The sequence below is a fragment of the Pristiophorus japonicus genome, chromosome 1 (genome assembly GCF_044704955.1).
Source record: "Pristiophorus japonicus isolate sPriJap1 chromosome 1, sPriJap1.hap1, whole genome shotgun sequence".
Taxonomy (NCBI): domain Eukaryota; kingdom Metazoa; phylum Chordata; class Chondrichthyes; family Pristiophoridae; genus Pristiophorus; species Pristiophorus japonicus.
This window is the reverse complement of record NC_091977.1, coordinates 267,455,342-267,478,895: the sequence shown is the minus strand read 5'-3', so window position 1 is coordinate 267,478,895 and position 23,554 is coordinate 267,455,342. Positions and strand designations below refer to the sequence as shown.

The 23,554-nt window shown below is 55.4% G+C and overlaps 1 protein-coding gene across 4 annotated transcripts in view; it reads left to right on the top strand.

The window, feature by feature from the left end:
- Window positions 1–23,554, top strand: part of LOC139270369 (lysine-specific demethylase 4C-like) — a 632,979-nt gene that overhangs the window by 82,596 nt on the left and 526,829 nt on the right. For 2 of the 4 annotated variants that reach the window (XM_070888436.1, XM_070888434.1), the window contains exons 3-4: window positions 11,910–12,085; window positions 18,048–18,162. In XM_070888436.1, coding sequence (XP_070744537.1) covers window positions 11,910–12,085; window positions 18,048–18,162 — 291 coding nt within the window. Of the gene's footprint in view, window positions 1–11,909; window positions 12,086–18,044; window positions 18,163–23,554 lie in introns of all 4 variants that reach the window. The other 2 variants (XM_070888435.1, XM_070888433.1) reach the window with 1 other exon arrangement.

Below are 23,554 nucleotides of genomic sequence, written 5' to 3'. Positions count from 1 at the left end.
CTCGCCCCCTTCCTCGCCCCCTCGCCCCCTTCCTCGCCCCCTTCCTCGCCCCCTCGCCCCCTCCCTCGCCCCCTTCCTCGCCCCCTTCCTCGCCCCCTTCCTCGCCCCCTCGCCCCCTCGCCCCCTCGCCCCCTTCCTCGCCCCCTCGCCCCCTTCCTCGCCGCCTCGCACGCTCCCTTCCTCGCCCCCTCGCCCCCTCGCCCCCTTCCTCGCCCCCTCGCCCCCTCGCCCCCTTCCTCGCCCCCTCGCCCCCTCGCCCCCTTCCTCGCCCCCTCGCCCCCTCGCCCCCTTCCTCGCCCCCTCGCCCCCTCGCCCCCTTCCTCGCCCCCTCGCCCCCTCGCCCCCTTCCTCGCCCCCTCGCCCCCTTCCTCGCCCCCTCGCCCCCTTCCTCGCCCCCTCGCCCCCTTCCTCGCCGCCTCGCACGCTCCCTTCCTCGCCCCCTCGCCCCCTCGCCCCCTCGCCCCCTCGCCCCCTTCCTCGCCCCCTCGCCCCCTCGCCCCCTTCCTCGCCCCCTCGCCCCCTCGCCCCCTTCCTCGCCCCCTCGCCCCCTTCCTCGCCGCCTCGCACGCTCCCTTCCTCGCCCCCTCGCCCCCTCGCCCCCTTCCTCGCCCCCTCGCCCCCTCGCCCCCTTCCTCGCCCCCTCGCCCCCTCGCCCCCTTCCTCGCCCCCTCGCCCCCTCGCCCCCTTCCTCGCCCCCTCGCCCCCTTCCTCGCCCCCTCGCCCCCTTCCTCGCCCCCTCGCCCCCTTCCTCGCCCCCTCGCCTCCTTCCTCGCCGCCTTCCTCGCCCCCTCGCCCCCTTCCTCGCCCCCTCGCCCCCTTCCTCGCCCCCTCGCCCCCTTCCTCGCCCCCTCGCCCCCTTCCTCGCCCCCTCGCCCCCTTCCTCGCCCCCTCGCCCCCTTCCTCGCCCCCTCGCCCCCTTCCTCGCCCCCTCGCCCCCTTCCTCGCCCCCTCGCCCCCTTCCTCGCCCCCTCGCCCCCTCGCCCCCTTCCTCGCCCCCTCGCCCCCTTCCTCGCCCCCTCGCCCCCTTCCTCGCCCCCTCGCCCCCTTCCTCGCCCCCTCGCCCCCTTCCTCGCCCCCTCGCCCCCTTCCTCGCCCCCTCGCCCCCTTCCTCGCCCCCTTCCTCGCCCCTCGCCCCCTTCCTCGCCCCCTCGCCCCCTTCCTCGCCCCCTCGCCCCCTTCCTCGCCCCCTCGCCCCCTTCCTCGCCCCCTCGACCCCTTCCTCGCCCCCTCGCCCCCTTCCTCGCCCCCTCGCCCCCTTCCTCGCCCCCTTCCTCGCCCCCTCGCCCCCTTCCTCGCCTCCTCGCCCCCTTCCTCGCCCCCTTCCTCGCCCCCTTCCTCGCCCCCTTCCTCGCCCCCTTCCTCGCCCCCTTCCTCGCCCCCTTCCTCGCCCCCTTCCTCGCCCCCTTCCTCGCCCCCTCGCCCCCTTCCTCGCCCCCTCGCCCCCTTCCTCGCCCTTACAGTCTTTCTCTCTCCCTCCCCCCTTTCTCTCTCCCTTGCCCCCTTTCTCTCTCCCTTGCCCCCTTTCTCTCTCCCTTGCCCCCTTTCTCTCTCCCTTGCCCCCTTTCTCTCTCCCGTGACCCCTTTCTCTCTCCCGTGACCCCTTTCTCTCTCCCGTGACCCCCTTTCTCTCTCCCTCGCCCCCTTTCTCTCTCCCTCGCCCCCTTTCTCTCTCCCTCGCCCCCTTTCTCTCTCCCTCGCCCCCTTTCTCTCTCCCTCGCCCCCTTTCTCTCTCCCTCGCCCCCTTTCTCTCTCCCTCGCCCCCTTTCTCTCTCCCTCGCCCCCTTTCTCTCTCCCTCGCCCCCTTTCTCTCTCCCTCGCCCCCTTTCTCTCTCCCTCGCCCCCTTTCTCTCTCCCTCGCCCCCTTTCTCTCTCCCTTTCCTCTCTCCCTCGCCCCCTTTCTCTCTCCCTCGCCCCCTTTCTCTCTCCCTCGCCCCCTTTCTCTCTCCCTTTACCCCCTTTCGCTTCTTCTTTCTCCTTTCGCTCTCCCTCGCCCCCTTTCGCTCTCCCTCACCCCCTTTCGCTCTCCCTTTACCCCCTTTCGCTTCTTCTTTCTCCTTTCTCTCTTTCTCGCCCCCTTTCTCGCCCCCTTTCTCGCCCCCTTTCTCGCCCCCTTTCTCGCCCCCTTTCTCGCCCCCTTTCTCGCCCCCTTTCTCGCCCCCTTTCTCGCCCCCTTTCTCGCCCCCTTTCTCGCCCCCTTTCTCGCCCCCTTTCTCGCCCCCTTTCTCGCCCCCTTTCTCGCCCCCTTTCTCGCCCCCTTTCTCGCCCCCTTTCTCGCCCCCTTTCTCGCCCCCTTTCTCGCCCCCTTTCTCGCCCCCTTTCTCGCCCCCTTTCTCGCCCCCTTTCTCGCCCCCTTTCTCGCCCCCTTTCTCGCCCCCTTTCTCGCCCCCTTTCTCGCCCCCTTTCTCGCCCCCTTTCTCGCCCCCTTTCTCGCCCCCTTTCTCGCCCCCTTTCTCGCCCCCTTTCTCGCCCCCTTTCTCGCCCCCTTTCTCGCCCCCTTTCTCGCCCCCTTTCTCGCCCCCTTTCTCGCCCCCTTTCTCGCCCCCCGCCCCCTCCCTCTCTCCATCGCCCCCTTTCTCTCTCCCTCCCCTCTTTCTATCTCCCTTCCCCCCTTTCCCTCTTGTTAACACCATTCTTTCTCCCTTCCCCCCTTTCTGTCTCCCTTCCCCCCATTCTCTCTTCCTTGCCCCCTTTCTATCTCCCTTCCCATCTCCCTTCCCCTCCTTTCTATCTCCCTTCCCATCTCCCTTCCCCTCCTTTCTCTCTCCCTTCCCCCCTTCTCTCTCACTTCCCCCCTTTCTTTCTCCCTTCCCCCTTTCTCTCTCCCTTCCCCCCTTTCTCTCTCCCTTCCCCCCTTTCTCTCTCCCTTCCCCCCTTTCTCTCTCCCTTCCCCCCCTTTCTCTCTCCCTTCCCCCTTTCTCTCTCCCTTCCCCCCTTTCTCTCTCCCTTCCCCCCTTTCTCTCTCCCTTCCCCCCTTTCTCTCTCCCTTCCCCCCTTTCTCTCTCCCTTCCCCCCCTTTCTCTCTCCCTTCCCCCCTTTCTCTCTCCCTTCCCCCCTTTCTCTCTCCCTTCCCCCCTTTCTCTCTCCCTTCCCCCCCTTTCTCTCTCCCTTCCCCCCTTTCTCTCTCCCTTCCCCCCTTTCTCTCTCCCTTCCCCCCCTTTCTCTCTCCCTTCCCCCCTTTCTCTCTCCCTTCCCCCCTTTCTCTCTCCCTTCCCCCCTTTCTCTCTCCTTCCCCCCTTTCTCTCCTTCCCCTGCTTTCTCTCCTCCCCCCCTTTCTCTCTCCCCCCCCCCCCCCGTCTCTCTCCCTTACAGTCTTTCTCTCTCCCTTACAGTCTTTCTCTCTCCCTTACAGTCTTTCTCTCTCCCTTACAGTCTTTCTCTCTCCCTTACAGTCTTTCTCTCTCCCTTACAGTCTTTCTCTCTCCCTTACAGTCTTTCTCTCTCCCTTACAGTCTTTCTCTCTCCCTTACAGTCTTTCTCTCTCCCTTACCCCTTTCTCTCTCCCTTACAGTCTTTCTCTCTCCCTTACAGTCTTTCTCTCTCCCTTACAGTCTTTCTCTCTCCCTTACAGTCTTTCTCTCGCCCTTACCCATTTCTCTCTCCCTTACCCCTTTCTCTCTCCCTTCCCCCCTTTCTTTCTCCCTTCCCCCCTTTCTTTCTCCCTTCCCCCTTTCTTTCTCCCTTCCCCCTTTCTTTCTCCCTCGCCCCCCTTCTCTCTCCCTCGCCCCCCCTTCTCTCTCCCTCGCCCCTCTTCTCTCTCCCTCGCCCCCTTTCTCTCTCCCTCGCCCCCCTTCTCTCTCCCTCGACCCCCTTCTCTCTCCCTCGCCCCCCTTCTCTCTCCCTCGCCCCCCTTCTCTCTCCCTCGCCCCCTTCTCTCTCCCTCGCCCCCCTTCTCTCTCCCTCGCCCCCTTTCTCTCTCCCTTCCCCTCCTTTCTCTCTCCCTTCCCCCCTTATCTCTCCCTTCCCCCCTTTCTTTCTCCCTTCCCCCCTTTCTCTCTCCCTTCCCCCTTTCTCTCTCCCTTCCCCCCTTTCTCTCTCCCTTCCCCCCCTTCTCTCTCCCTTCCACCTTTTCTCTCTCCTTCCCCCCTTTCTCTCCTTCCCCTGCTTTCTCTCCTCCCCCCCTTTCTCTCTCCCTCCCCCCGTCTCTCTCCCTCCCCCCCCGTCTCTCTCCCTCCCCCCCGTCTCTCTCCCTCCCCCCCGTCTCTCTCCCTTACAGTCTTTCTCTCTCCCTACAAGTCTTTCTCTCTCCCTTACAGTCTTTCTCTCTCCCTTACAGTCTTTCTCTCTCCCTTACAGTCTTTCTCTCTCCCTTACCCCTTTCTCTCTCCCTTACAGTCTTTCTCTCTCCCTTACAGTCTTTCTCTCTCCCTTACAGTCTTTCTCTCGCCCTTACCCATTTCTCTCTCCCTTACCCCTTTCTCTCTCCCTTGCCCCCCTTCTCTCTCCCTCGCCCCCCTTCTCTCTCCCTCGCCCCCCTTCTCTCTCCCTCGCCCCCCTTCTCTCTCCCTCGCCCCCCTTCTCTCTCCCTCGCCCCCCTTCTCTCTCCCTCGCCCCCCTTCTCTCTCCCTCGCCCCCCTTCTCTCTCCCTCGCCCCCCTTCTCTCTCCCTCGCCCCCTTCTCTCTCCCTCGCCCCCCTTCTCTCTCCCTCGCCCCCCTTCTCTCTCCCTCGCCCCCTTTCTCTCTCCCTTCCCCTCCTTTCTCTCTCCCTTCCCCCTTCTCTCTCACTTCCCCCTTTCTTTCTCCCTTCCCCCCTTTCTTTCTCCCTTCCCCCCTTTCTTTCTCCCTTCCCCCTTTCTCCCTTCCCCCCTTTCTCTCTCCCTTCCCCCCTTTCTCTCTCCCTTCCACCTTTTCTCTCTCCTTTGCCCCCCTTCTCTCTCCTTCCCCCCTTTCTCTCCTTCCCCTGCTTTCTCTCCTCCCCCCCTTTCTCTCTCCCTCCCCCCCGTCTCTCTCCCTCAACCCCGTCTCTCTCCCTTACAGTCTTTCTCTCTCCCTTACAGTCTTTCTCTCTCCCTTACAGTCTTTCTCTCTCCCTTACAGTCTTTCTCTCTCCCTTACAGTCTTTCTCTCTCCCTTACAGTCTTTCTCTCTCCCTTACCCCTTTCTCTCTCCCTTACAGTCTTTCTCTCTCCCTTACAGTCTTTCTCTCTCTCTTAGTCTTTCTCTCTCCCTTACAGTCATTCTCTCGCCCTTACCCATTTCTCTCTCCCTTACCCCTTTCTCTCTCCCTTGCCCCCCTTCTCTCTCCCTCGCCCCCCTTCTCTCTCCCTCGCCCCCCTTCTCTCTCCCTCGCCCCCCTTCTCTCTCCCTCGCCCCCCTTCTCTCTCCCTCGCCCCCCTTCTCTCTCCCTCGCCCCCCTTCTCTCTCCCTCGCCCCCCTTCTCTCTCCCTCGCCCCCCTTCTCTCTCCCTCGCCCCCCTTCTCTCTCCCTCGCCCCCCTTCTCTCTCCCTCGCCCCCCTTCTCTCTCCCTCGCCCCCCTTCTCTCTCCCTCGCCCCCCTTCTCTCTCCCTCGCCCCCCTTCTCTCTCCCTCGCCCCCCTTCTCTCTCCCTCGCCCCCCTTCTCTCTCCCTCGCCCCCCTTCTCTCTCCCTCGCCCCCCTTCTCTCTCCCTCGCCCCCCTTCTCTCTCCCTCGCCCCCCTTCTCTCTCCCTCGCCCCCCTTCTCTCTCCCTCGCCCCCCTTCTCTCTCCCTCGCCCCCCTTCTCTCTCCCTCGCCCCCCTTCTCTCTCCCTCGCCCCCCTTCTCTCTCCCTCGCCCCCCTTCTCTCTCCCTCGCCCCCCTTCTCTCTCCCTCGCCCCCCTTCTCTCTCCCTCGCCCCCCTTCTCTCTCCCTCGCCCCCCTTCTCTCTCCCTCGCCCCCCTTCTCTCTCCCTCGCCCCCCTTCTCTCTCCCTCGCCCCCCTTCTCTCTCCCTCGCCCCCCTTCTCTCTCCCTCGCCCCCCTTCTCTCTCCCTCGCCCCCCTTCTCTCTCCCTCGCCCCCCTTCTCTCTCCCTCGCCCCCCTTCTCTCTCCCTCGCCCCCCTTCTCTCTCCCTCGCCCCCCTTCTCTCTCCCTCGCCCCCCTTCTCTCTCCCTCGCCCCCCTTCTCTCTCCCTCGCCCCCCTTCTCTCTCCCTCGCCCCCCTTCTCTCTCCCTCGCCCCCCTTCTCTCTCCCTCGCCCCCCTTCTCTCTCCCTCGCCCCCCTTCTCTCTCCCTCGCCCCCCTTCTCTCTCCCTCGCCCCCCTTCTCTCTCCCTCGCCCCCCTTCTCTCTCCCTCGCCCCCCTTCTCTCTCCCTCGCCCCCCTTCTCTCTCCCTCGCCCCCCTTCTCTCTCCCTCGCCCCCCTTCTCTCTCCCTCGCCCCCTTCTCTCTCCCTCGCCCCCCTTCTCTCTCCCTCGCCCCCCTTCTCTCTCCCTCGCCCCCCTTCTCTCTCCCTCGCCCCCCTTCTCTCTCCCTCGCCCCCCTTCTCTCTCCCTCGCCCCCCTTCTCTCTCCCTCGCCCCCCTTCTCTCTCCCTCGCCCTCCTTCTCTCTCCCTCGCCCCCCTTCTCTCTCCCTCGCCCCCCTTCTCTCTCCCTCGCCCCCCTTCTCTCTCCCTCGCCCCCCTTCTCTCTCCCTCGCCGCCCTTCTCTCTCCCTCGCCCCCCTTCTCTCTCCCTCGCCCCCCTTCTCTCTCCCTCGCCCCCCTTCGCTCTCCCTCGCCCCCCTTCGCTCTCCCTCGCCCCCCTTCTCTCTCCCTCGCCCCCCTTCTCTCTCCCTCTCCCCCCTTCTCTCTCCCTCGCCCCCCTTCTCTCTCCCTCGCCCCCCTTCTCTCTCCCTCGCCCCCCTTCTCTCTCCCTCGCCCCCCTTCTCTCTCCCTCGCCCCCCTTCTCTCTCCCTCGCCCCCCCTTCTCTCTCCCTCGCCCCCCCTTCTCTCTCCCTCGCCCCCCTTCTCTCTCCCTCGCCCCCCCTTCTCTCTCCCCCCTTCTCTCTCCCTCGCCCCCCTCTCTCTCCCTCGCCCCCCTTTTCTCTCCCTCGCCCCTCTTCTCTCTCCCTCGCCCCCGTTCTCTCTCCCTCGCCCCCGTTCTCTCTCCCTCGCCCTCTTCTCTCTCCCTCGCCCCCCTTCTCTCTCCCTCGCCCCCCTTCTCTCTCCCTCGCCCCCCTTCTCTCTCCCTCGCCCCCCTTCTCTCTCCCTCGCCCCCCTTCTCTCTCCCTCGCCCCCCTTCTCTCTCCCTCGCCCCCCTTCTCTCTCCCTCGCCCCCCTTCTCTCTCCCTCGCCCCCTTTCTCTCTCCCTCGCCCCCTTTCTCTCTCCCTTGCCCCTTTCTACCTCGCTCCCTTTCTCTCCCCCTCGCCCCCATTTCTCTCTCCCTTCTCCCCCGGGCGCGCGCCGGGCCCGCGGGCTCGTGCGCCCGGGGCGGGACCCGGACCGCGGGGTCCCCGGGGCGGGCGCCCGGACCCGGGCGGCGCGCCGGCCCCCCGGGCGCGCGCCGCGGCACCCGTCGCGCGCACCGGCACCCGGCGCGCGCCCGGCCCCGGGCGCAGCCCGGCCCCCCGGGCGCGCGCCCGGCCCCTCCCACCTGGCCTCCCCGCCCCGCCGGCGCCGCCCGCCCCCGGGCGCTCTCCCTCGCCCCCCTTCTCTCTCCCTCGCCCCCTTTCTCTCTCCCTTCCCCCCTTTCTCTCTCCCTTCCCCCCTTTCTCTCTCCCTTCCCCCTTTCTCTCCTCCCTTCCCCCCCTTCTCTCCCCTTCCCCCTTTCTCTCTCCCTTCCCCCCTTTCTCTCCCTTCCCCCTTTCTCTCTCCCTTCCCCCTTTCTCTCTCCCTTCCCCCCTTTCTCTCTCCCTTCCCCCTTTCTCTCTCCCTTCCCCCCCTTTCTCTCTCCCTTCCCCCTTTCTCTCTCCCTTCCCCCCTTTCTCTCTCCCTTCCCCCCTTTCTCTCTCCTTCCCCTTCCTCTCTCTCCCCCCCTCCCTTCCCCCCTTTCTCTCTCCCGTACCCCCTTTCTCTCTCCCGTTACCCCCTTTCTCTCTCCCTTCCCCCCTTTCTCTCTCCCGTGACCCCTTTCTCTCTCCCGTGACCCCTTTCTCTCTCCCGTGACCCCTTTCTCTCTCCCGTGACCCCTTTCTCTCTCCCGTGACCCCTTTCTCTCTCCCGTGACCCCTTTCTCTCTCCCGTGACCCCTTTCTCTCTCCCGTGACCCCTTTCTCTCTCCCGTGACCCCTTTCTCTCTCCCGTGACCCCTTTCTCTCTCCCGTGACCCCTTTCTCTCTCCCGTGACCCCTTTCTCTCTCCCGTGACCCCTTTCTCTCTCCCGTGACCCCTTTCTCTCTCCCGTGACCCCTTTCTCTCTCCCGTGACCCCTTTCTCTCTCCCGTGACCCCTTTCTCTCTCCCGTGACCCCTTTCTCTCTCCCGTGACCCCTTTCTCTCTCCCGTGACCCCTTTCTCTCTCCCGTGACCCCTTTCTCTCTCCCGTGACCCCTTTCTCTCTCCCGTGACCCCTTTCTCTCTCCCGTGACCCCTTTCTCTCTCCCGTGACCCCTTTCTCTCTCCCGTGACCCCTTTCTCTCTCCCGTGACCCCTTTCTCTCTCCCGTGACCCCTTTCTCTCTCCCGTGACCCCTTTCTCTCTCCCGTGACCCCTTTCTCTCTCCCGTGACCCCTTTCTCTCTCCCGTGACCCCTTTCTCTCTCCCGTGACCCCCTTTCTCTCTCCCTTCCGCCTTTCTCGCTCCCTATACCTCCTTTCTCTCCCCCTCGCCCCCTTTCTCTCTCCCTGCCCCCTCTTTCTATCTCCCTTCCCCCCTTTCCCTCTTGTTACCCATTTTCTTTCTCTATCCCTTCTCCCCCTTTCTCTCTCCCTTACTGTCTTTCTCTCTCCGTCACTCCCTTTCTCTCTCCGTCACTCCCTTTCTCTCTCCGTCACTCCCTTTCTCTCTCCGTCACTCCCTTTCTCTCTCCGTCACTCCCTTTCTCTCTCCGTCACTCCCTTTCTCTCTCCGTCACTCCCTTTCTCTCTCCGTCACTCCCTTTCTCTCTCCGTCACTCCCTTTCTCTCTCCGTCACTCCCTTTCTCTCTCCGTCACTCCCTTTCTCTCTCCGTCACTCCCTTTCTCCCTCGCCCCCTTCTCTCTCCCTCGCCCCCTTCTCTCTCCCTCGCCCCCCTTTCGCTCTCCTTTCCCCTTTCTCTCTCCCTCGCCCCCCTTCTCTCTCCCTCGCCCCCCTTCGCTCTCCCTCGCCCCCCTTCTCTCTCCCTCGCCCCCCTTCTCTCTCCCTCGCCCCCCTTTTCTCTCCCTAGCCCCCCTTCTCTCTCCCTCGCCCCCTTCTCTCTCCCTCGCCCCCCCTTCTCTCTCCCTCGCCCCCTTCTCTCTCCCTCGCCCCCCTTCTCTCTCCCTCGCCCCCCTTCTCTCTCCCTCGCCCCCCTTCTCTCTCCCTCGCCCCCCTTCTCTCTCCCTCGCCCCCCTTTTCTCTCCCTAGCCCCTCTTCTCTCTCCCTCGCCCCCCTTCTCTCTCCCTCGCCCCCCTTCTCTCTCCCTCGCCCCCCTTCTCTCTCCCTCGCCCCCCTTCTCTCTCCCTCGCCCCCCTTCTCTCTCCCTCGCCCCCCTTCTCTCTCCCTCGCCCCCCTTCTCTCTCCCTCGCCCCCCTTCTCTCTCCCTCGCCCCCTTCTCTCTCCCTCGCCCCCCTTCTCTCTCCCTCGCCCCCCTTCTCTCTCCCTCGCCCCCCTTCTCTCTCCCTCGCCCCCCTTCTCTCTCCCTCGCCCCCCTTCTCTCTCCCTCGCCCCCCTTCTCTCTCCCTCGCTCCCCTTCTCTCTCCCTCGCTCCCCTTCTCTCTCCCTCGCCCCCCTTCTCTCTCCCTCGCCCCCTTCTCTCTCCCTCGCCCCCTTCTCTCTCCCTCGCCCCCCTTCTCTCTCCCTCGCCCCCCTTCTCTCTCCCTCGCCCCCCTTCTCTCTCCCTCGCCCCCCCTTTCTCTCTCCCTCGCCCCTGTTCTCGCTGCCTCGCCCCCTTTCTTCCTTACCCCTTTCTCACTCCCTCCCCCCGTTCTCTCTCCCTCACCCCCTTTCTCACTCCCTCCCCCCGTTCTCTCTCCCTTTACCCCCTTTCTCTCTTCCTTTACCCCCTTTCGCTTCTTCTTTCTCCTTTCTCTCTCCCTCACCCCCTTTCTCTCTCCCTCGCCCCCTTTCTTCCTTACCCCTTTCTCACTTCCTCACCCCCTTTCTCTCTGCCTCACCCCTTTCCCGCTCACTTCCCCCCTCTTTCTCTCTCCCTTTACCCCCTTTCTCTCTCCCTTTACCCCCTTTCGCTTCTTCTTTCTCCTTTCTCTCCCCGCCGCCCCCTTTCTCTCCCCGCCGCCCCCTTTCTCTCCCCGCCGCCCCCTTTCTCTCCCCGCCGCCCCCTTTCTCTCCCCGCCGCCCCCTTTCTCTCCCCGCCGCCCCCTTTCTCTCCCCGCCGCCCCCTTTCTCTCCCCGCCGCCCCCTTTCTCTCCCCGCCGCCCCCTTTCTCTCCCCGCCGCCCCCTTTCTCTCCCCGCCGCCCCCTTTCTCTCCCCGCCGCCCCCTTTCTCTCCCCGCCGCCCCCCTTCTCTCTCCCTCGCCCCCTTTCTCACTCCCTCCCCCCGTTCTCTCTCCCTTTACCCCCTTTCTCTCTTCCTTTACCCCCTTTCGCTTCTTCTTTCTCCTTTCTCTCTCCCTCACCCCCTTTCTCTCTCCCTCGCCCCCTTTCTTCCTTACCCCTTTCTCACTTCCTCACCCCCTTTCTCTCTGCCTCACCCCTTTCCCGCTCACTTCCCCCCTCTTTCTCTCTCCCTTTACCCCCTTTCTCTCTCCCTTTACCCCCTTTCGCTTCTTCTTTCTCCTTTCTCTCCCCGCCGCCCCCTTTCTCTCCCCGCCGCCCCCTTTCTCTCCCCGCCGCCCCCTTTCTCTCCCCGCCGCCCCCTTTCTCTCCCCGCCGCCCCCTTTCTCTCCCCGCCGCCCCCTTTCTCTCCCCGCCGCCCCCTTTCTCTCCCCGCCGCCCCCTTTCTCTCCCCGCCGCCCCCTTTCTCTCCCCGCCGCCCCCTTTCTCTCCCCGCCGCCCCCTTTCTCTCCCCGCCGCCCCCCTTCTCTCTCCCTCGCCCCCTTTCTCGCTCACTTTGCCCCCTTTCGCTCTCCCTCGCCTCCTTTTCCCTCTCCCTCGCCCCCTTTCTTCCTTACCCCTTTCTCACTCCCTCCCCCCATTCTCTCTCCCTCACCCCCTTTCTCGCTCACTTTACCCCCTTTCGCTCTCCCTTGCCCCCTTTCGCTCTCCCTCGCCTCCTTTTCCCTCTCCCTCACCCCTTTCTTCCTTACCCCTTTGTCACTCCCTCCCCCCGTTCTCTCTCCCTCACTCCCTTTCTCTCTGCCTCACTCCCTTTCTCTCTGCCTCACCCCCTTTCTCGCTCACTTCCCCCCTCTTTCTCTCTCCCTTTACCCCCTTTCTCTCTCCCTTGCCCCCTTTCGCTCTCCCTTCCCCCTTCTCTCTCCCTTCCCCCCCTCTCTCTCCCTTCCCCCCTTCTCTCTCCCTCGCCCCCTTTTCCCTCTCCCTCGCCCCCTTTTCCCTCTCCCTCGCCCCCTTTTCCCTCTCCCTCGCCCCCTTTTCCCTCTCCCTTCCCCCTCTTTCTCTCCCTCCCCCTTCCCCCACCTTTGTCTGTCACCATTAGCCGCGAGCATAATGGCACAAGTGATAAAAATGAAATTTTGCTGATTCAGTATTGGCAAAACACGAAGGGTGAGTGGTGGGGGAATGCTGTTGTAAAAATAGACTGATAAATGTTTGTCAAACATGGCCTCAGTTGCTATCTATGAAGTAATTAAGATTAAATTTGCCTACTATTTACAAAATGTATGATAATAGCTAGTAGAATATTAATATGCCGCAGTATTAATGCATTACAAGGCTGCAAGGATTGCAGTTTTATACCCAGGTATAACATTACTTGCATCTGAAATCTCAAATTTTTTTCCTTAGGTGATTCCACCAAAAGGATGGAAACCTCGAAGAAATTATGACAACATTGATAACTTGGTTATTCCTGCTCCGATTCAGCAAATGGTTACTGGACAGTCGGGTCTTTTTACCCAGTATAACATACAGAAAAAGCCTTTGACTGTAAAGGAATTCAAACACTTGGCCAATAGTGACAAGTAAGTATGATGTTTTGTTTCATGCACCTTCATTTTAATATCAAGAAAATTCTGAGAAAATGTTGTGCAAGATGTATTGCAAAAAATATGTTATCTCAGTTAGGCTGCATTCTGCTTAAAATTTGCATGTTTAATGTACTGCCCTGAAAAAGTTCAGTTTCAACTATTCTGCAGTTACCAAGTATTTTTGCTGCAAAACAACACATTGATATTTCTCTGTGAAGCATCAGTTGACAGGTGAGCCTGTGAAGCATTGAAACAATTGTTCATGTAAGTGGTTTGATGGGTTTTTAATTGGGAAGTTTAGACAAGTTAGCCTTCAAAACCATTTCAATTTTGCAAATAACCAAGGTGGGGAGGTAAAGAAGGAGCTGCGCACAGCTCCTAAGCTGACAAAGTTATGAACCCACAAGTGCCCCCGCCCCCCACCACCACCATGATTTCGCAAAAAAATGGATTTTATTAATTGTTTTTTATTTTGATTATTTGGTATTTTTAAATTTTGGTGCAGAGCCATAAATGGGAAATGTATTGTGACAAGAACCATTTAACTTTATTCTTAACCAGCAATCTGGCTTGCTACAATTTTATTGAGTAAAGAAATGGAATTTCGATTTATTTTTTGGCGAATATTGGCTTTTCTGTTATGATGCAGTTGGCTGAGACTTTTTTATTTAATTTTTTTCTTGTCATTTCTCAGTTAAGATTTATTGCACTCGGGAGAGATTGGGGAGACTAGATCTATATTCCCTCGAGTTTAGAAGAAAGAGAGGTGATCTCATTGAGACATATAAAATTCTTAAGGAGATTGACAGGGTAGATGCGGGGAGGATGTTTCCCCTGGCTGGGAAGTCTAGAACTAGGGGTTACAGTCTCGGGAAAAGGGGTCGGCCATTTGGGATTGAGACGAGGAGAAATTTCTTCACTCAAAGGGTTGTAAATCTTTGGAATTCTCTACCCCAAAGAGCTGTGGATGCTCATTCGTTGAGTATATTCAAGACAGAGATCGATGTTTTTGGATACTAAGGGATGCAGGCTCGAAGGGCTAAATGGCCTACTTCAGCTCCTATTTCTTATGTTCTTATGAGAGGGTGAGCAGGTCAACCTTTCCTGGAGCTCTCCTAATGCTGCTCGGCATGCAACAACAGTTCTTGTGGCTCGGTCTGATTTTTACCAACATCCCCTTTTGCTTGCTGCCTCCTGATAGCCCAACTGGAATCATAATCTGACTGGGGAAGTCCAAGCCCATAACAACAATACTATTTATGAGACCATGAATTTGTAAAAATGTAATCCTTTGAATCAAGATTTAAGGAGTACAAATCTGGTAAAACATGAAGTCACTGGCCCACTTGGACACTTGTGTTCATTGCCTATCATACCATTTCACAGCTCTTATTTGAATCCCCAGTAGTGATTTTTTTTTGATTGCTAGGTTTATTTGAAGGCTGAGCACTGTTCCGACAGGTTAGAGTGTAAATTACAAGATGTGTAGAAATTACATGAAGGATGTAAAGGGAGTAAAGGGTTATGGGGAGTGGGCGGGGAAGTGGAGCTGAGCCCATGATCAGATCAGCCATGATCTTACTGAATGGCGGAGCAGGCTCGAGGGGCCAAATGGCCGAGTCCTGCTCCTATTTCTTATGTTCTCATGTTCTAATGCTGCAAGTGAGGATTAACTGCCGTCATAATTTGCAGGACTGGAAAATGCAATAGTTTTAGCAGCCTAAATATTGAAGTTCTTGCATAACCTGTAGTTGGAATAGTTTCTAATCTCAGTGCCCTGCAGGAGGGAACTGTTGCCCCCATTATTGGGTCAGGTCATCTGGGCTCAGCACATTTGTCTTTAACTGCCGAATTACTGGAGTGATTGTTGGATAAACAATTCTTCATTCAGTGGTTGATACTTTCATAAGTAAAGCAGAGTGAAGAAACTTTAGGCTGTATAAAGAAAACAATAATTTATTATTAATACATCAGAAAATTGACATTAGAATCTATTCAATATTTTGGGTTTATTCATGAATTGGAATTGCCGTAACAATACAACATTTTCTGAATTTCCAAATTGCATATCCTTTGAGAAATTAAATATCTACATTAGACTAACTCCATAACGAAAGTTATATAATCATGGTTGGCTCAAGCTTGTTGGGAAGATTCCAAGTATTTGGATGGACACCAATGTAGCCAGAGTCATCTGCTTCTCAGGCAACCTGTAAGCCTGCATCGAGGCATGAAGCTTTGAGGTGATGAGCAGTCAGGAAGATACCAGATGAGGTGCCGCCGGGTCATGAAAGGCAAGGTTGGACCAGTTGCAGTGGAGCTGTGTCTTTTTTCCATTTTCAAAAGTCTAGCCTTTTAAAAACCCTTTCAACCTAGAATTACACCTCTGGGATGGTGGCTTGTTAATAATAGATTCCAACAAATACCACCCGCGAATGATTCACTGGGTTCACAACATGATGCATGGAGGTGTTCAAAATGAACTCCAACCGGCCTGGACTCATTCTGGTTGCTGTGATGATCTGTCCTTTGCTGCGTCATATTTCACAATGGGGCTAAATTTGCGGCCCCTACGGGCAAGTACGAATGATGTAAGGCCTGCTTTTATCAGCGCAAGAGTTTTAAAAAGTAGAAAGATAAAATTTTATCACTCCTTTATACCTTAAAAACCCCGTCCAATAAGGTAATTTTATTTTTAGCCCCGTTAAAACATACCGGGGCCGAAATTGTCCTCCCCATTTGGGACAGATTATTCGAATTAAATGATGAATTACCGCCAGGGCAGATGGGGTGGAGATTGGAGAGAACTTTGGCCTTTTGTACACAAAAATGAACGGGTGGTGTTGGGGGCGGAAGAGAGTCGCGAGCGGGCGGAAGGCAGGTGGTGTCATCAGTATTGCGATGCGCACGTCAATGCGATGCGAATGTGCCACGTTGTGCTGATGCGAAGCAACGTCCTTCCCCTTCACTTAAAGGGGAGGGATGCTGCGAGGCCTCCTTGGCGCCCACTGGGCCCGCTGGGAGGGCTTTGGTCGGGCCAGTGTCCCGGCACCCAAGAAGGGGTGTCGGGCTGCCTGTTGGTGGCCCGGCGAAACCAATGGCCACCATTGTCGGATCAACTGCAGAGTCGGCCGACAATTAAAACAAAATGGCAGCCGCAGCGGTGCGCCCTCCCCTTTAAAGGTGGGCACACAGGCAGCTTCCTGCCGCACAAAGCTGTTAGTGGCACCGACTGGCGGCGACTGCGATCGCGCAGGGCAGTTTCTCCCGCAGAATGGAAAAGGGGTCGGTAAAGGGTTGGTGAGCAGCCAACAATTGGTCAAAGTGCTGGGCGGGGAGGAAACACTGGGCGCGGCGGAAACCCATTTCTGCCGCCCCCAGCCCGGTGTCACACCATCCGCCTGCCATCACCCCCCCCCAGTCAGAAAGTCAGAAAGGCCTTCACGCCCCTTAGAGGTGGTAACAAGCCTTAAAAAAAAAAAGGGGCAATTTCGGCCCCATAATTTTTTTTAATTACATTTTTGTTTAATTAAATGGCATTTTATTTTTTGAGCGACTTCCATTCATACTTAGATGAATTCTGTACAAACGGAACTCCCATAAGTATGAATGAGGATTCCCTTCCTTGTTTGGCTGGGCTGGCCCACATGATCCCAGGGACACTTGCGAACCGGAAAGTGTGAGGTCATGCACTTTAGCAGAAAAAATCCAGGAGCAAGTTATTATTTAAATGGAGAAAGATTGCAAAGTGCTGCAGTACAGCGGGACGTGGGGGTACTTGTGCATGAAACACACAAGATAGCATGCAGGTACAGCAAGTGATCAGGAAGGGCAATGGTATCTTGGCCTTTATTGCAAAGGGGATGGAGTATAAAAGCAGGGAAGTCTTGCTACAGCTATATAAGGTATTGGTGAGGCCAGACCTGGAATACTGCGTGCCATTTTGGTTTCCATATTTACGAAAGGATATACTTGCTTTGGAGGCAGTTCAGAGAAGGTTCACTCGGTTGATTCAGGGGACGAGGGTATGACTTATGAGGAAGGGTTGAGTAGGTTGGGCCGCTACTCATTGGAATTCAGAAGGATGAGAGGTGATCTTATCGAAACATATAAGATTATGAGGAGGCTTGACCAGGTGGATGCAGAGAGGATGTTTCCACTGATGGGGGAGACTAGAATAAGAGGGCACGATCTTAGAATAAGGGGTCGCCCATTTAAAACAGAGATGAAGAGAAATTTCTTCTCTGAGGGTTGTAAATCTGTGGAATTCGCTGTCTCAGAGAGCTGTGGAAGCTGGGACATTGAAGAAATTTAAGACAGAAATAGACAGTTTCTTAAACGATAAGGGGATAAGGGATTATGGGGAGCAGGCAGGGAAGTGGAACTAAGTCCATAATCAGATCAGCCATGATCTTTATTGAATGGCGGCGCAGGCTCGAGGGGCTGTATGGCCTATTCCTGATCCTATTTCTTATGTTCTTATATGTGGGTGTCTACCCCCGGGCACCCGGACAGGCCCAGGAGCACGAATCCACGAACCTGGACCACCAGGTAAATTACTAGATTTTTTGCAGGTCGGAGGCACCGCAATTTCTACCCCAATGTGTCCTTTTAAGAGTCCTTTTCTTCAGATGTGTTGGAGCCAATCTAGTATCGGGCCCTTTTTCAAGATGGATTTTCACTCCAATTCCAAGATCTGGTGGATTTGTGATCTAGCACTGTTGTGAAATTGCTTTGCTCTGGGACTACCCTTTCCCTGCACGCTCCCCCGCCCCCCCCGGCCCCAATCATTTTCTGCTGATGGTAATGGACCTAATCTATTGTATCCCAATGTTAAAGTAGTTCAATTGCCTTTTTTGGTTTGCTTTGTAGAAAATTTAAATCCCATTATTCAATCTTTAAATATCGGTGGGGGAGGGGTGGGGTGGGGTGTGAAGTTTTATTGAAGTTAGTTTGACTTTTACTTTAAATTAAGTTTTAAATATTTGTCATGTTAGATTGTGCCAAGACAATATCCCACAATTAAATGAATCTCCGTTGACCTCGCTTTGCACCCACTGCTTGATCCCCATCATCTGGCTTTAGTATTTTTTCTTTGTGCCACTAATCTTTCCCAGTGACGAGCATCCATGATATCTCTCTCTTTTGTTTTTCTTCATCAGTTAAAGATTTTATGTGTGAATGCTGGGGTCCTAAATTAAGCAATAGTTTTAAGGGAATCCTTCTTTGCAGAAAGTTAGAGCTTGATTTTGTTGTGCTCCAAAGTAAGCTCTATATCCGGTTTAACAAGGTCGTCTTCGACTCCACTTCAGACAGAGAATAGAGTGCGAACAGGAATTGTTCACAAGATAGCTCCCTTCAGCTTACAGTAGAAAACCGTTGGCCCAACTGTGTGACTGATCAGATCTGATGGGTTCTCTAGTGATTTGCATTTCCTCCATTGATGCAACCTATGATGGTGTCTTTGCTTCTCAATCGATATTGACTTTGGTTGCTTCTGATACTTATCCACAAGACATGTGCTGACAACCATGGCATGCCTGAAAACAAATTGATCAGGGAACAAGCTCTCAGATTGAACTGTTGTACAGAGCTTCAACTCGGGTACCAGTGCAATTATTGGTTAACATCAGTATGTTTTTGCGTTGTCTGAGGCCAGTTCTTTGCCAACTAGCTGAAAGGCAAACTGATTTACCCCCGCCCCCCCCGCCTCACTTTGTGAGGGAAGAGAAAGAGAAAGACATGAGTCAGAACTTTCATTCCTGTTCCATCGCCCCTGGGCGAGCACCTCTGTTTCTTGGTGCAGTGCCTGAATTGATTGAGGTTCAAGCTCAGGTACTGTTATGCAAATATAGAAATACATAGATTTTGTATTTTTATAGCTTGAAGATGCTAACTTTTTTAAAAAAAAGAGTTTTGCTTTCAATGTGCATTCATTTCATTTATTTTAAAGCAGATACTGCACTCCTCGATACTTAGATTACGAAGATCTTGAACGTAAATACTGGAAAAATCTGACCTTTGTTGCACCAATCTATGGAGCAGATGTCAGTGGCAGTCTCTATGATGAGGTAAGTGCTTTGTATGTTACAAAATAATTAGTCTAGTATTAACTGCACTTGTACGTATTGCAACTGTCAAGTCTGAGCTGAAAGGAATCCTCTGTTTACTGCAGCACACCACAAATTTGGCAATATGTACCCTGTATGTTGGATACTCCACATTTGCTTTGGCCAGAAAGTGCATTCCTGCATAAGCGGGCTTTGTATTGCCTTCAATTTGTAGGTTGGGGATCATAAACCTTGAATGAAGTCTTTGTTTGTTGTTGAGCAACAATCCTTGGGGGAAAGAAATTCCAGTGGTTGAGGAATTGCAGGATGCAGGACTCCACCTCCTCTACCCCCTAGTGTGGAGGTTAGCACTTTGCCATTGGGTAGGAGAGTGCCCTATATTTTCCCCATCACCTGAGCATGGTGCATGACCAGTGGCAGATAAAGTAAACCGGGAAACACAAATGTGTAATGTAACATTATATTGGCTCCTCTTGTCTGGGCAGCATGCAGGCAGTTTGTTAATCATGATTTAAACTTGAATGTCTATTTTGCAGTAGAATTATGATGCTAGTCTCTGATCACTCTCCAATGGAATAAAGTATATTGGAATAAAGTAAATATGGAATAAATAAGCTTACCCAGTCAAAGCTATATCACCTCAGCAAATGTATTACAAATTTTATTTAGTTTGCGCTGAGCCAACAAAAGTTTAATAAAATGACGAAGAATTGTATAACGCTTTACATTCTTAGCACCTGTAGTACTTTATAGTCTGAGTTTGCGATAATAAATTGGTATTTGCTTTCTATTACAGGCACACTTTTGAAATCTTTATTTTTTTATATTGTACATTTTTTTAAAAACTAAAATAAAAAGTAAGATCAGCTGAGGTTGGCTCGTGGGTAAATAGACCATGTGTGACACTAAGGGTTACAGAGCAAAAGATTCCAAGTTGGATCACTGCTGCACTGAACTTGCTAGTCTCGACGAGAAGGCATTAGTTTTCCCTTCCTTAACTCAGCAGCCTGAGTTAGGCAAGTGAAAAATAGGCTAGCGTTCTTCATCATTATCCAGCACCTTCTGTGGGAAGTATGCATGAGCTGAGATCACATGGAACTCTACTGTAGCATGATATCTCATGATTTGCCAGTATCCTTGTCCCATTTCCTGAAGGAAAATGAAGAAAGGAAAGAAATAACATGCTGTCCTGTTGATTTTAAAATGTTTATATTTCCAGCTCCAGTAATGGCCATATCTGATCCAAAGATGATGTCCATAATAAGAACATAAGAAATAGGAGTAGGCCATATGGCCCCTCGAGCCTGCTCCGTCATTCAATAAAGATCATGGCTGATCTGATCATGGACTCAGCTCCACTTCCCTGCCCGCTCCCCATAATCCCTTATCCCCTTATCGTTTAAGAAACTGTCTATTTCTGTCTTAAATTTATTCAATGTCCCAGTTTCCACAGCTCTGTGAGGCAGCGAATTCCATAGATTTACAACCCTCTGAGAGAAGAAATGAGCGACCCCTTATTCTAAGATCATGCCCTCTAGTTCTAGTCTCCCCCATCAGTGGAAACATCCTCTCTGCATCCACTTTGTCAAGCCCCCTCATAATGTTATACATTTCGATAAGATCACCTCTCATTCATCTGAATTCCAATGAGTAGAGGCCCAATCCACTCAACTTTTCCTCATAAGTCAATTCTCTAATCTCCGGAATCAACCTAGTGAACCTTCTCTGAACTGCCTCCAAAGCAAGCATATCTTTTCGTAAATATGGAAACCAAAACTGCACGTAGTATTCCAGGTGTGGCCTCACCAATACCCTGTATAGTTGTAGTAAGACTTCCCTGCTTTTATATTCCATCCCCTTTGCAATAAAGGCCAAGATTCCATTGGCCTTCCTGATCACTTGCTGTACCTGCATACTATCCTTTTGAGTTTCATGCACAAATACCCCTAGGTCCCATTGTACTGTGGCACTTTGCAATCTTTCTCCATTTAAATAATAACTTGCTTTTTGATTTTTTTTCTGCCAAAGTGCATGACCTCACACTTTCCAACATTATATTCCATCTGCCAAATTTTTACCCACTTATTAAGCCTGTCTATGTCCTTTTGCAGATTTTTTGTGTCCTCACATATTGCTTTTCCTCCCATCTTTGTATCGTCAGCAAACTTGGCTACGTTGCACTCAGTCCCTTCTTCCAAGTCGTTAATATAGATTGTAAATAGTTGGGGTCCCAGCACTGATCCCTGCGGCACCCCACTAGTTACTGGTTGCCAACCAGAGAATGAACCATTTACCCCGACTCTCTGTTTTCTGTTAGTTAGCCAATCCTCTATCCATGCTAATATATTACCCCTAACCCTGTGAACTTTAATCTTGTGCAGTAATCTTTTATGTGGCATTTGCCAAATGCCATCTGGAAGTCTAAATACACCACATCCACTGGTTCCCCTTATCCACCCTGCTCATTAAGAATCCTAAAAGAACTCCAGCAAATTTGTCAAACCTGACTTCCCCTTCATAAATCCATGCTGACTCTGCTTGACCAAATTTTGCTTTTCCAAATGTCCTGCTGCTGCTTCTTTAATAATGGACTCCAACATTTTCCCAACCACAGATGTTAGGCTAACTGGTCTATAGATTCCGGCTTTTTGTCTGCCTCCTTTTTTAAATAGGGGCGATACATTTCCAGTTTTCCAATCGGCTGGGACCTCCCCAGAATCCAGGGAATTTTGGTAAATTACAACCAATGCACCACAATCCCTGCCACTACTTCTCTGTAACACACAACACCAGCTTCATTGCAGCTAATGTTATAACCTTGTTCACCATTTGGTTTTGTGCACCTGTTGTGTCTTTTGTGGTGAACAATTGCAAAAAAGTGAAATGTTCTTTTTGAGTTTTATTCAAACTGTCAGCACAACTGAATTTAGTGCAATAAATATATATCCTTGGGGGACTCCAGAGCAATGTTCACCCTTTTTTGGGGGGGGGGGGGGGGGGGGTGCGCGGCCCCTCTAAGAGGCTGCGTGGCCCATTCGGCAAAACTTTACATTGAAAAAGCCGGTCCCAGGCTGAGCGGGACTGGCAGAGTGATGTGCAGCTGCGCACCTTATAGGGAACATTGGCTCCAGAGGTGCCGGTGCAGAGGCGAGAAGAGAAACCATTGCAGGAGATTCTCTGGCTATGAATGGATAGATAAGAATAGAACCAGACGAGGGAAGTCCCACTCAGCTGAGTAAAGAGGAGCCATTGGAGGAGGATGGTGTGGTCAACTTTGTCAATCGCTGCAGACAGGACGAGAGGGATGAGGAAGGATAGTGGACCACAATCATGCAGGATGCCATTTTTAACTTCAATTATGGCCTTTTCAACAACAACAACTTGTATTTATATAGTGCATTTAACGTAATAAAATGTTCGAAGGCGCTGTACAGGAGTGTAATAAAAAAAAAAAATGGAAATTTGATACCGGGCCATATAAGGAGATGTTCGGGCAGATGACCAAAAGCTTGGTCGAAAAGGTAGGTTTTAAGGAGAGTCTTAAAGGAGGAAAGAGAAGTGGAGAGATTTAGGGAGGGAATTCCAGAGTTTAGGACCTAGGCAGCTGAAGGCACGACTGCCAATGGTGGAGCATTTAAAATCAGGGATGTTGAAAAGCCAGAATAGGAGGAGCGCAGTCTCGAGGGGATTATAGGGCTGGAAGAGATTACAGAGGGGTGAGGCCATGGAGAGATTTGAAAACGAGGATGAGAATTTTAAAATCGAGGTGTTGCTTAACTGGGAGCCGATGCAGGTCAGCAAGCACAGGGGAGATGGGTGAGCGGGACTTGGTGCAAATTAGCACACAGGCGGCAGAGTTTTGGATGACCTCAAGTTTTATGGCCCAAGTTTCCACATGATTTGCGCCTGATTTTTAGGAGCAACTGGTGGAGAACGGACTATCTTAGAAATCGGAATTCTCCACATTTTTTTTTCTGCAGTTCTAGTCAGTTAGAACAGTTTCACTTTGGAACAGAATTTTTTCTTCAAAAGGGGGCATGTCCGGCCACTGACGCCTGATTTCAAAGTTTCCACAGTGAAAACGTACTCCAAACTAACTTAGAATGGAGCAAGTGAAGATTTTTGTAGGCCTGAAAAAACCTTGTCTACACATAAAAAAATCAGGCGCAGGTTACAAATTAGGCATCCAGAACGAGGTGGGGGGGGGGGAAGCAGCCGTTCGTTCCCACAGGGGGGGTGGGGGGAAGCAGCCGTTCGTTCCCGCGGGGGGGGGGGAGGAGAAAGCCGTTCGTTCCCACAGGGGGGGTGGGGGGAAGCAGCCGTTCGTTCCCACAGGGGGGGTGGGGGGAAGCAGCCGTTCGTTCCCACAGGGGGGGGTGGGGGGAAGCAGCCGTTCGTTCCCACAGGGGGGGGTGGGGGGAAGCAGCCGTTCGTTCCCACAGGGGGGGTGGGGGGAAGCAGCCGTTCGTTCCCGCGGGGGGGGGGGAGGAGAAAGCCGTTCGTTCCCACAGGGGGGGTGGGGGGAAGCAGCCGTTCGTTCCCACAGGGGGGGGTGGGGGGAAGCAGCCGTTCGTTCCCACAGGGGGGGGTGGGGGGAAGCAGCCGTTCGTTCCCACAGGGGGGGGTGGGGGGAAGCAGCCGTTCGTTCCCACAGGGGGGGGGGGGGGGAAGCAGCCGTTCGTTCCCACAGGGGGGGGGGGGGAAGCAGCCGTTCGTTCCCACAGGGGGGGGGGGGGAAGCAGCCGTTCGTTCCCACAGGGGGGGTGGGGGGAAGCAGCCGTTCGTTCCCACAGGGGGGGTGGGGGGAAGCAGCCGTTCGTTCCCACAGGGGGGGTGGGGGGAAGCAGCCGTTCGTTCCCACAGGGGGGGTGGGGGGAAGCAGCCGTTCGTTCCCACAGGGGGGGTGGGGGGAAGCAGCCGTTCGTTCCCACAGGGGGGGGTGGGGGGAAGCAGCCGTTCGTTCCCACAGGGGGGGGTGGGGGGAAGCAGCCGTTCGTTCCCACAGGGGGGGGGGGGGGAAGCAGCCGTTCGTTCCCACAGGGGGGGGGGGGGGAAGCAGCCGTTCGTTCCCACAGGGGGGGGTGGGGGGAAGCAGCCGTTCGTTCCCACAGGGGGGGTGGGGGGAAGCAGCCGTTCGTTCCCACAGGGGGGGTGGGGGGAAGCAGCCGTTCGTTCCCACAGGGGGGGTGGGGGGAAGCAGCCGTTCGTTCCCACAGGGGGGGTGGGGGGAAGCAGCCGTTCGTTCCCACGGGGGGGGGGGGGGGGAAGCAGCCGTTCGTTCCCGCGGGGGGGGGGGAGGAGAAAGCCGTTCGTTCCCGCGGGGGGGGGGGGGAAGCAGCCGTTCGTTCCCGCGGGGGGGGGAGCCGTTTCGTTCATTCCCGACGGCGGGCGG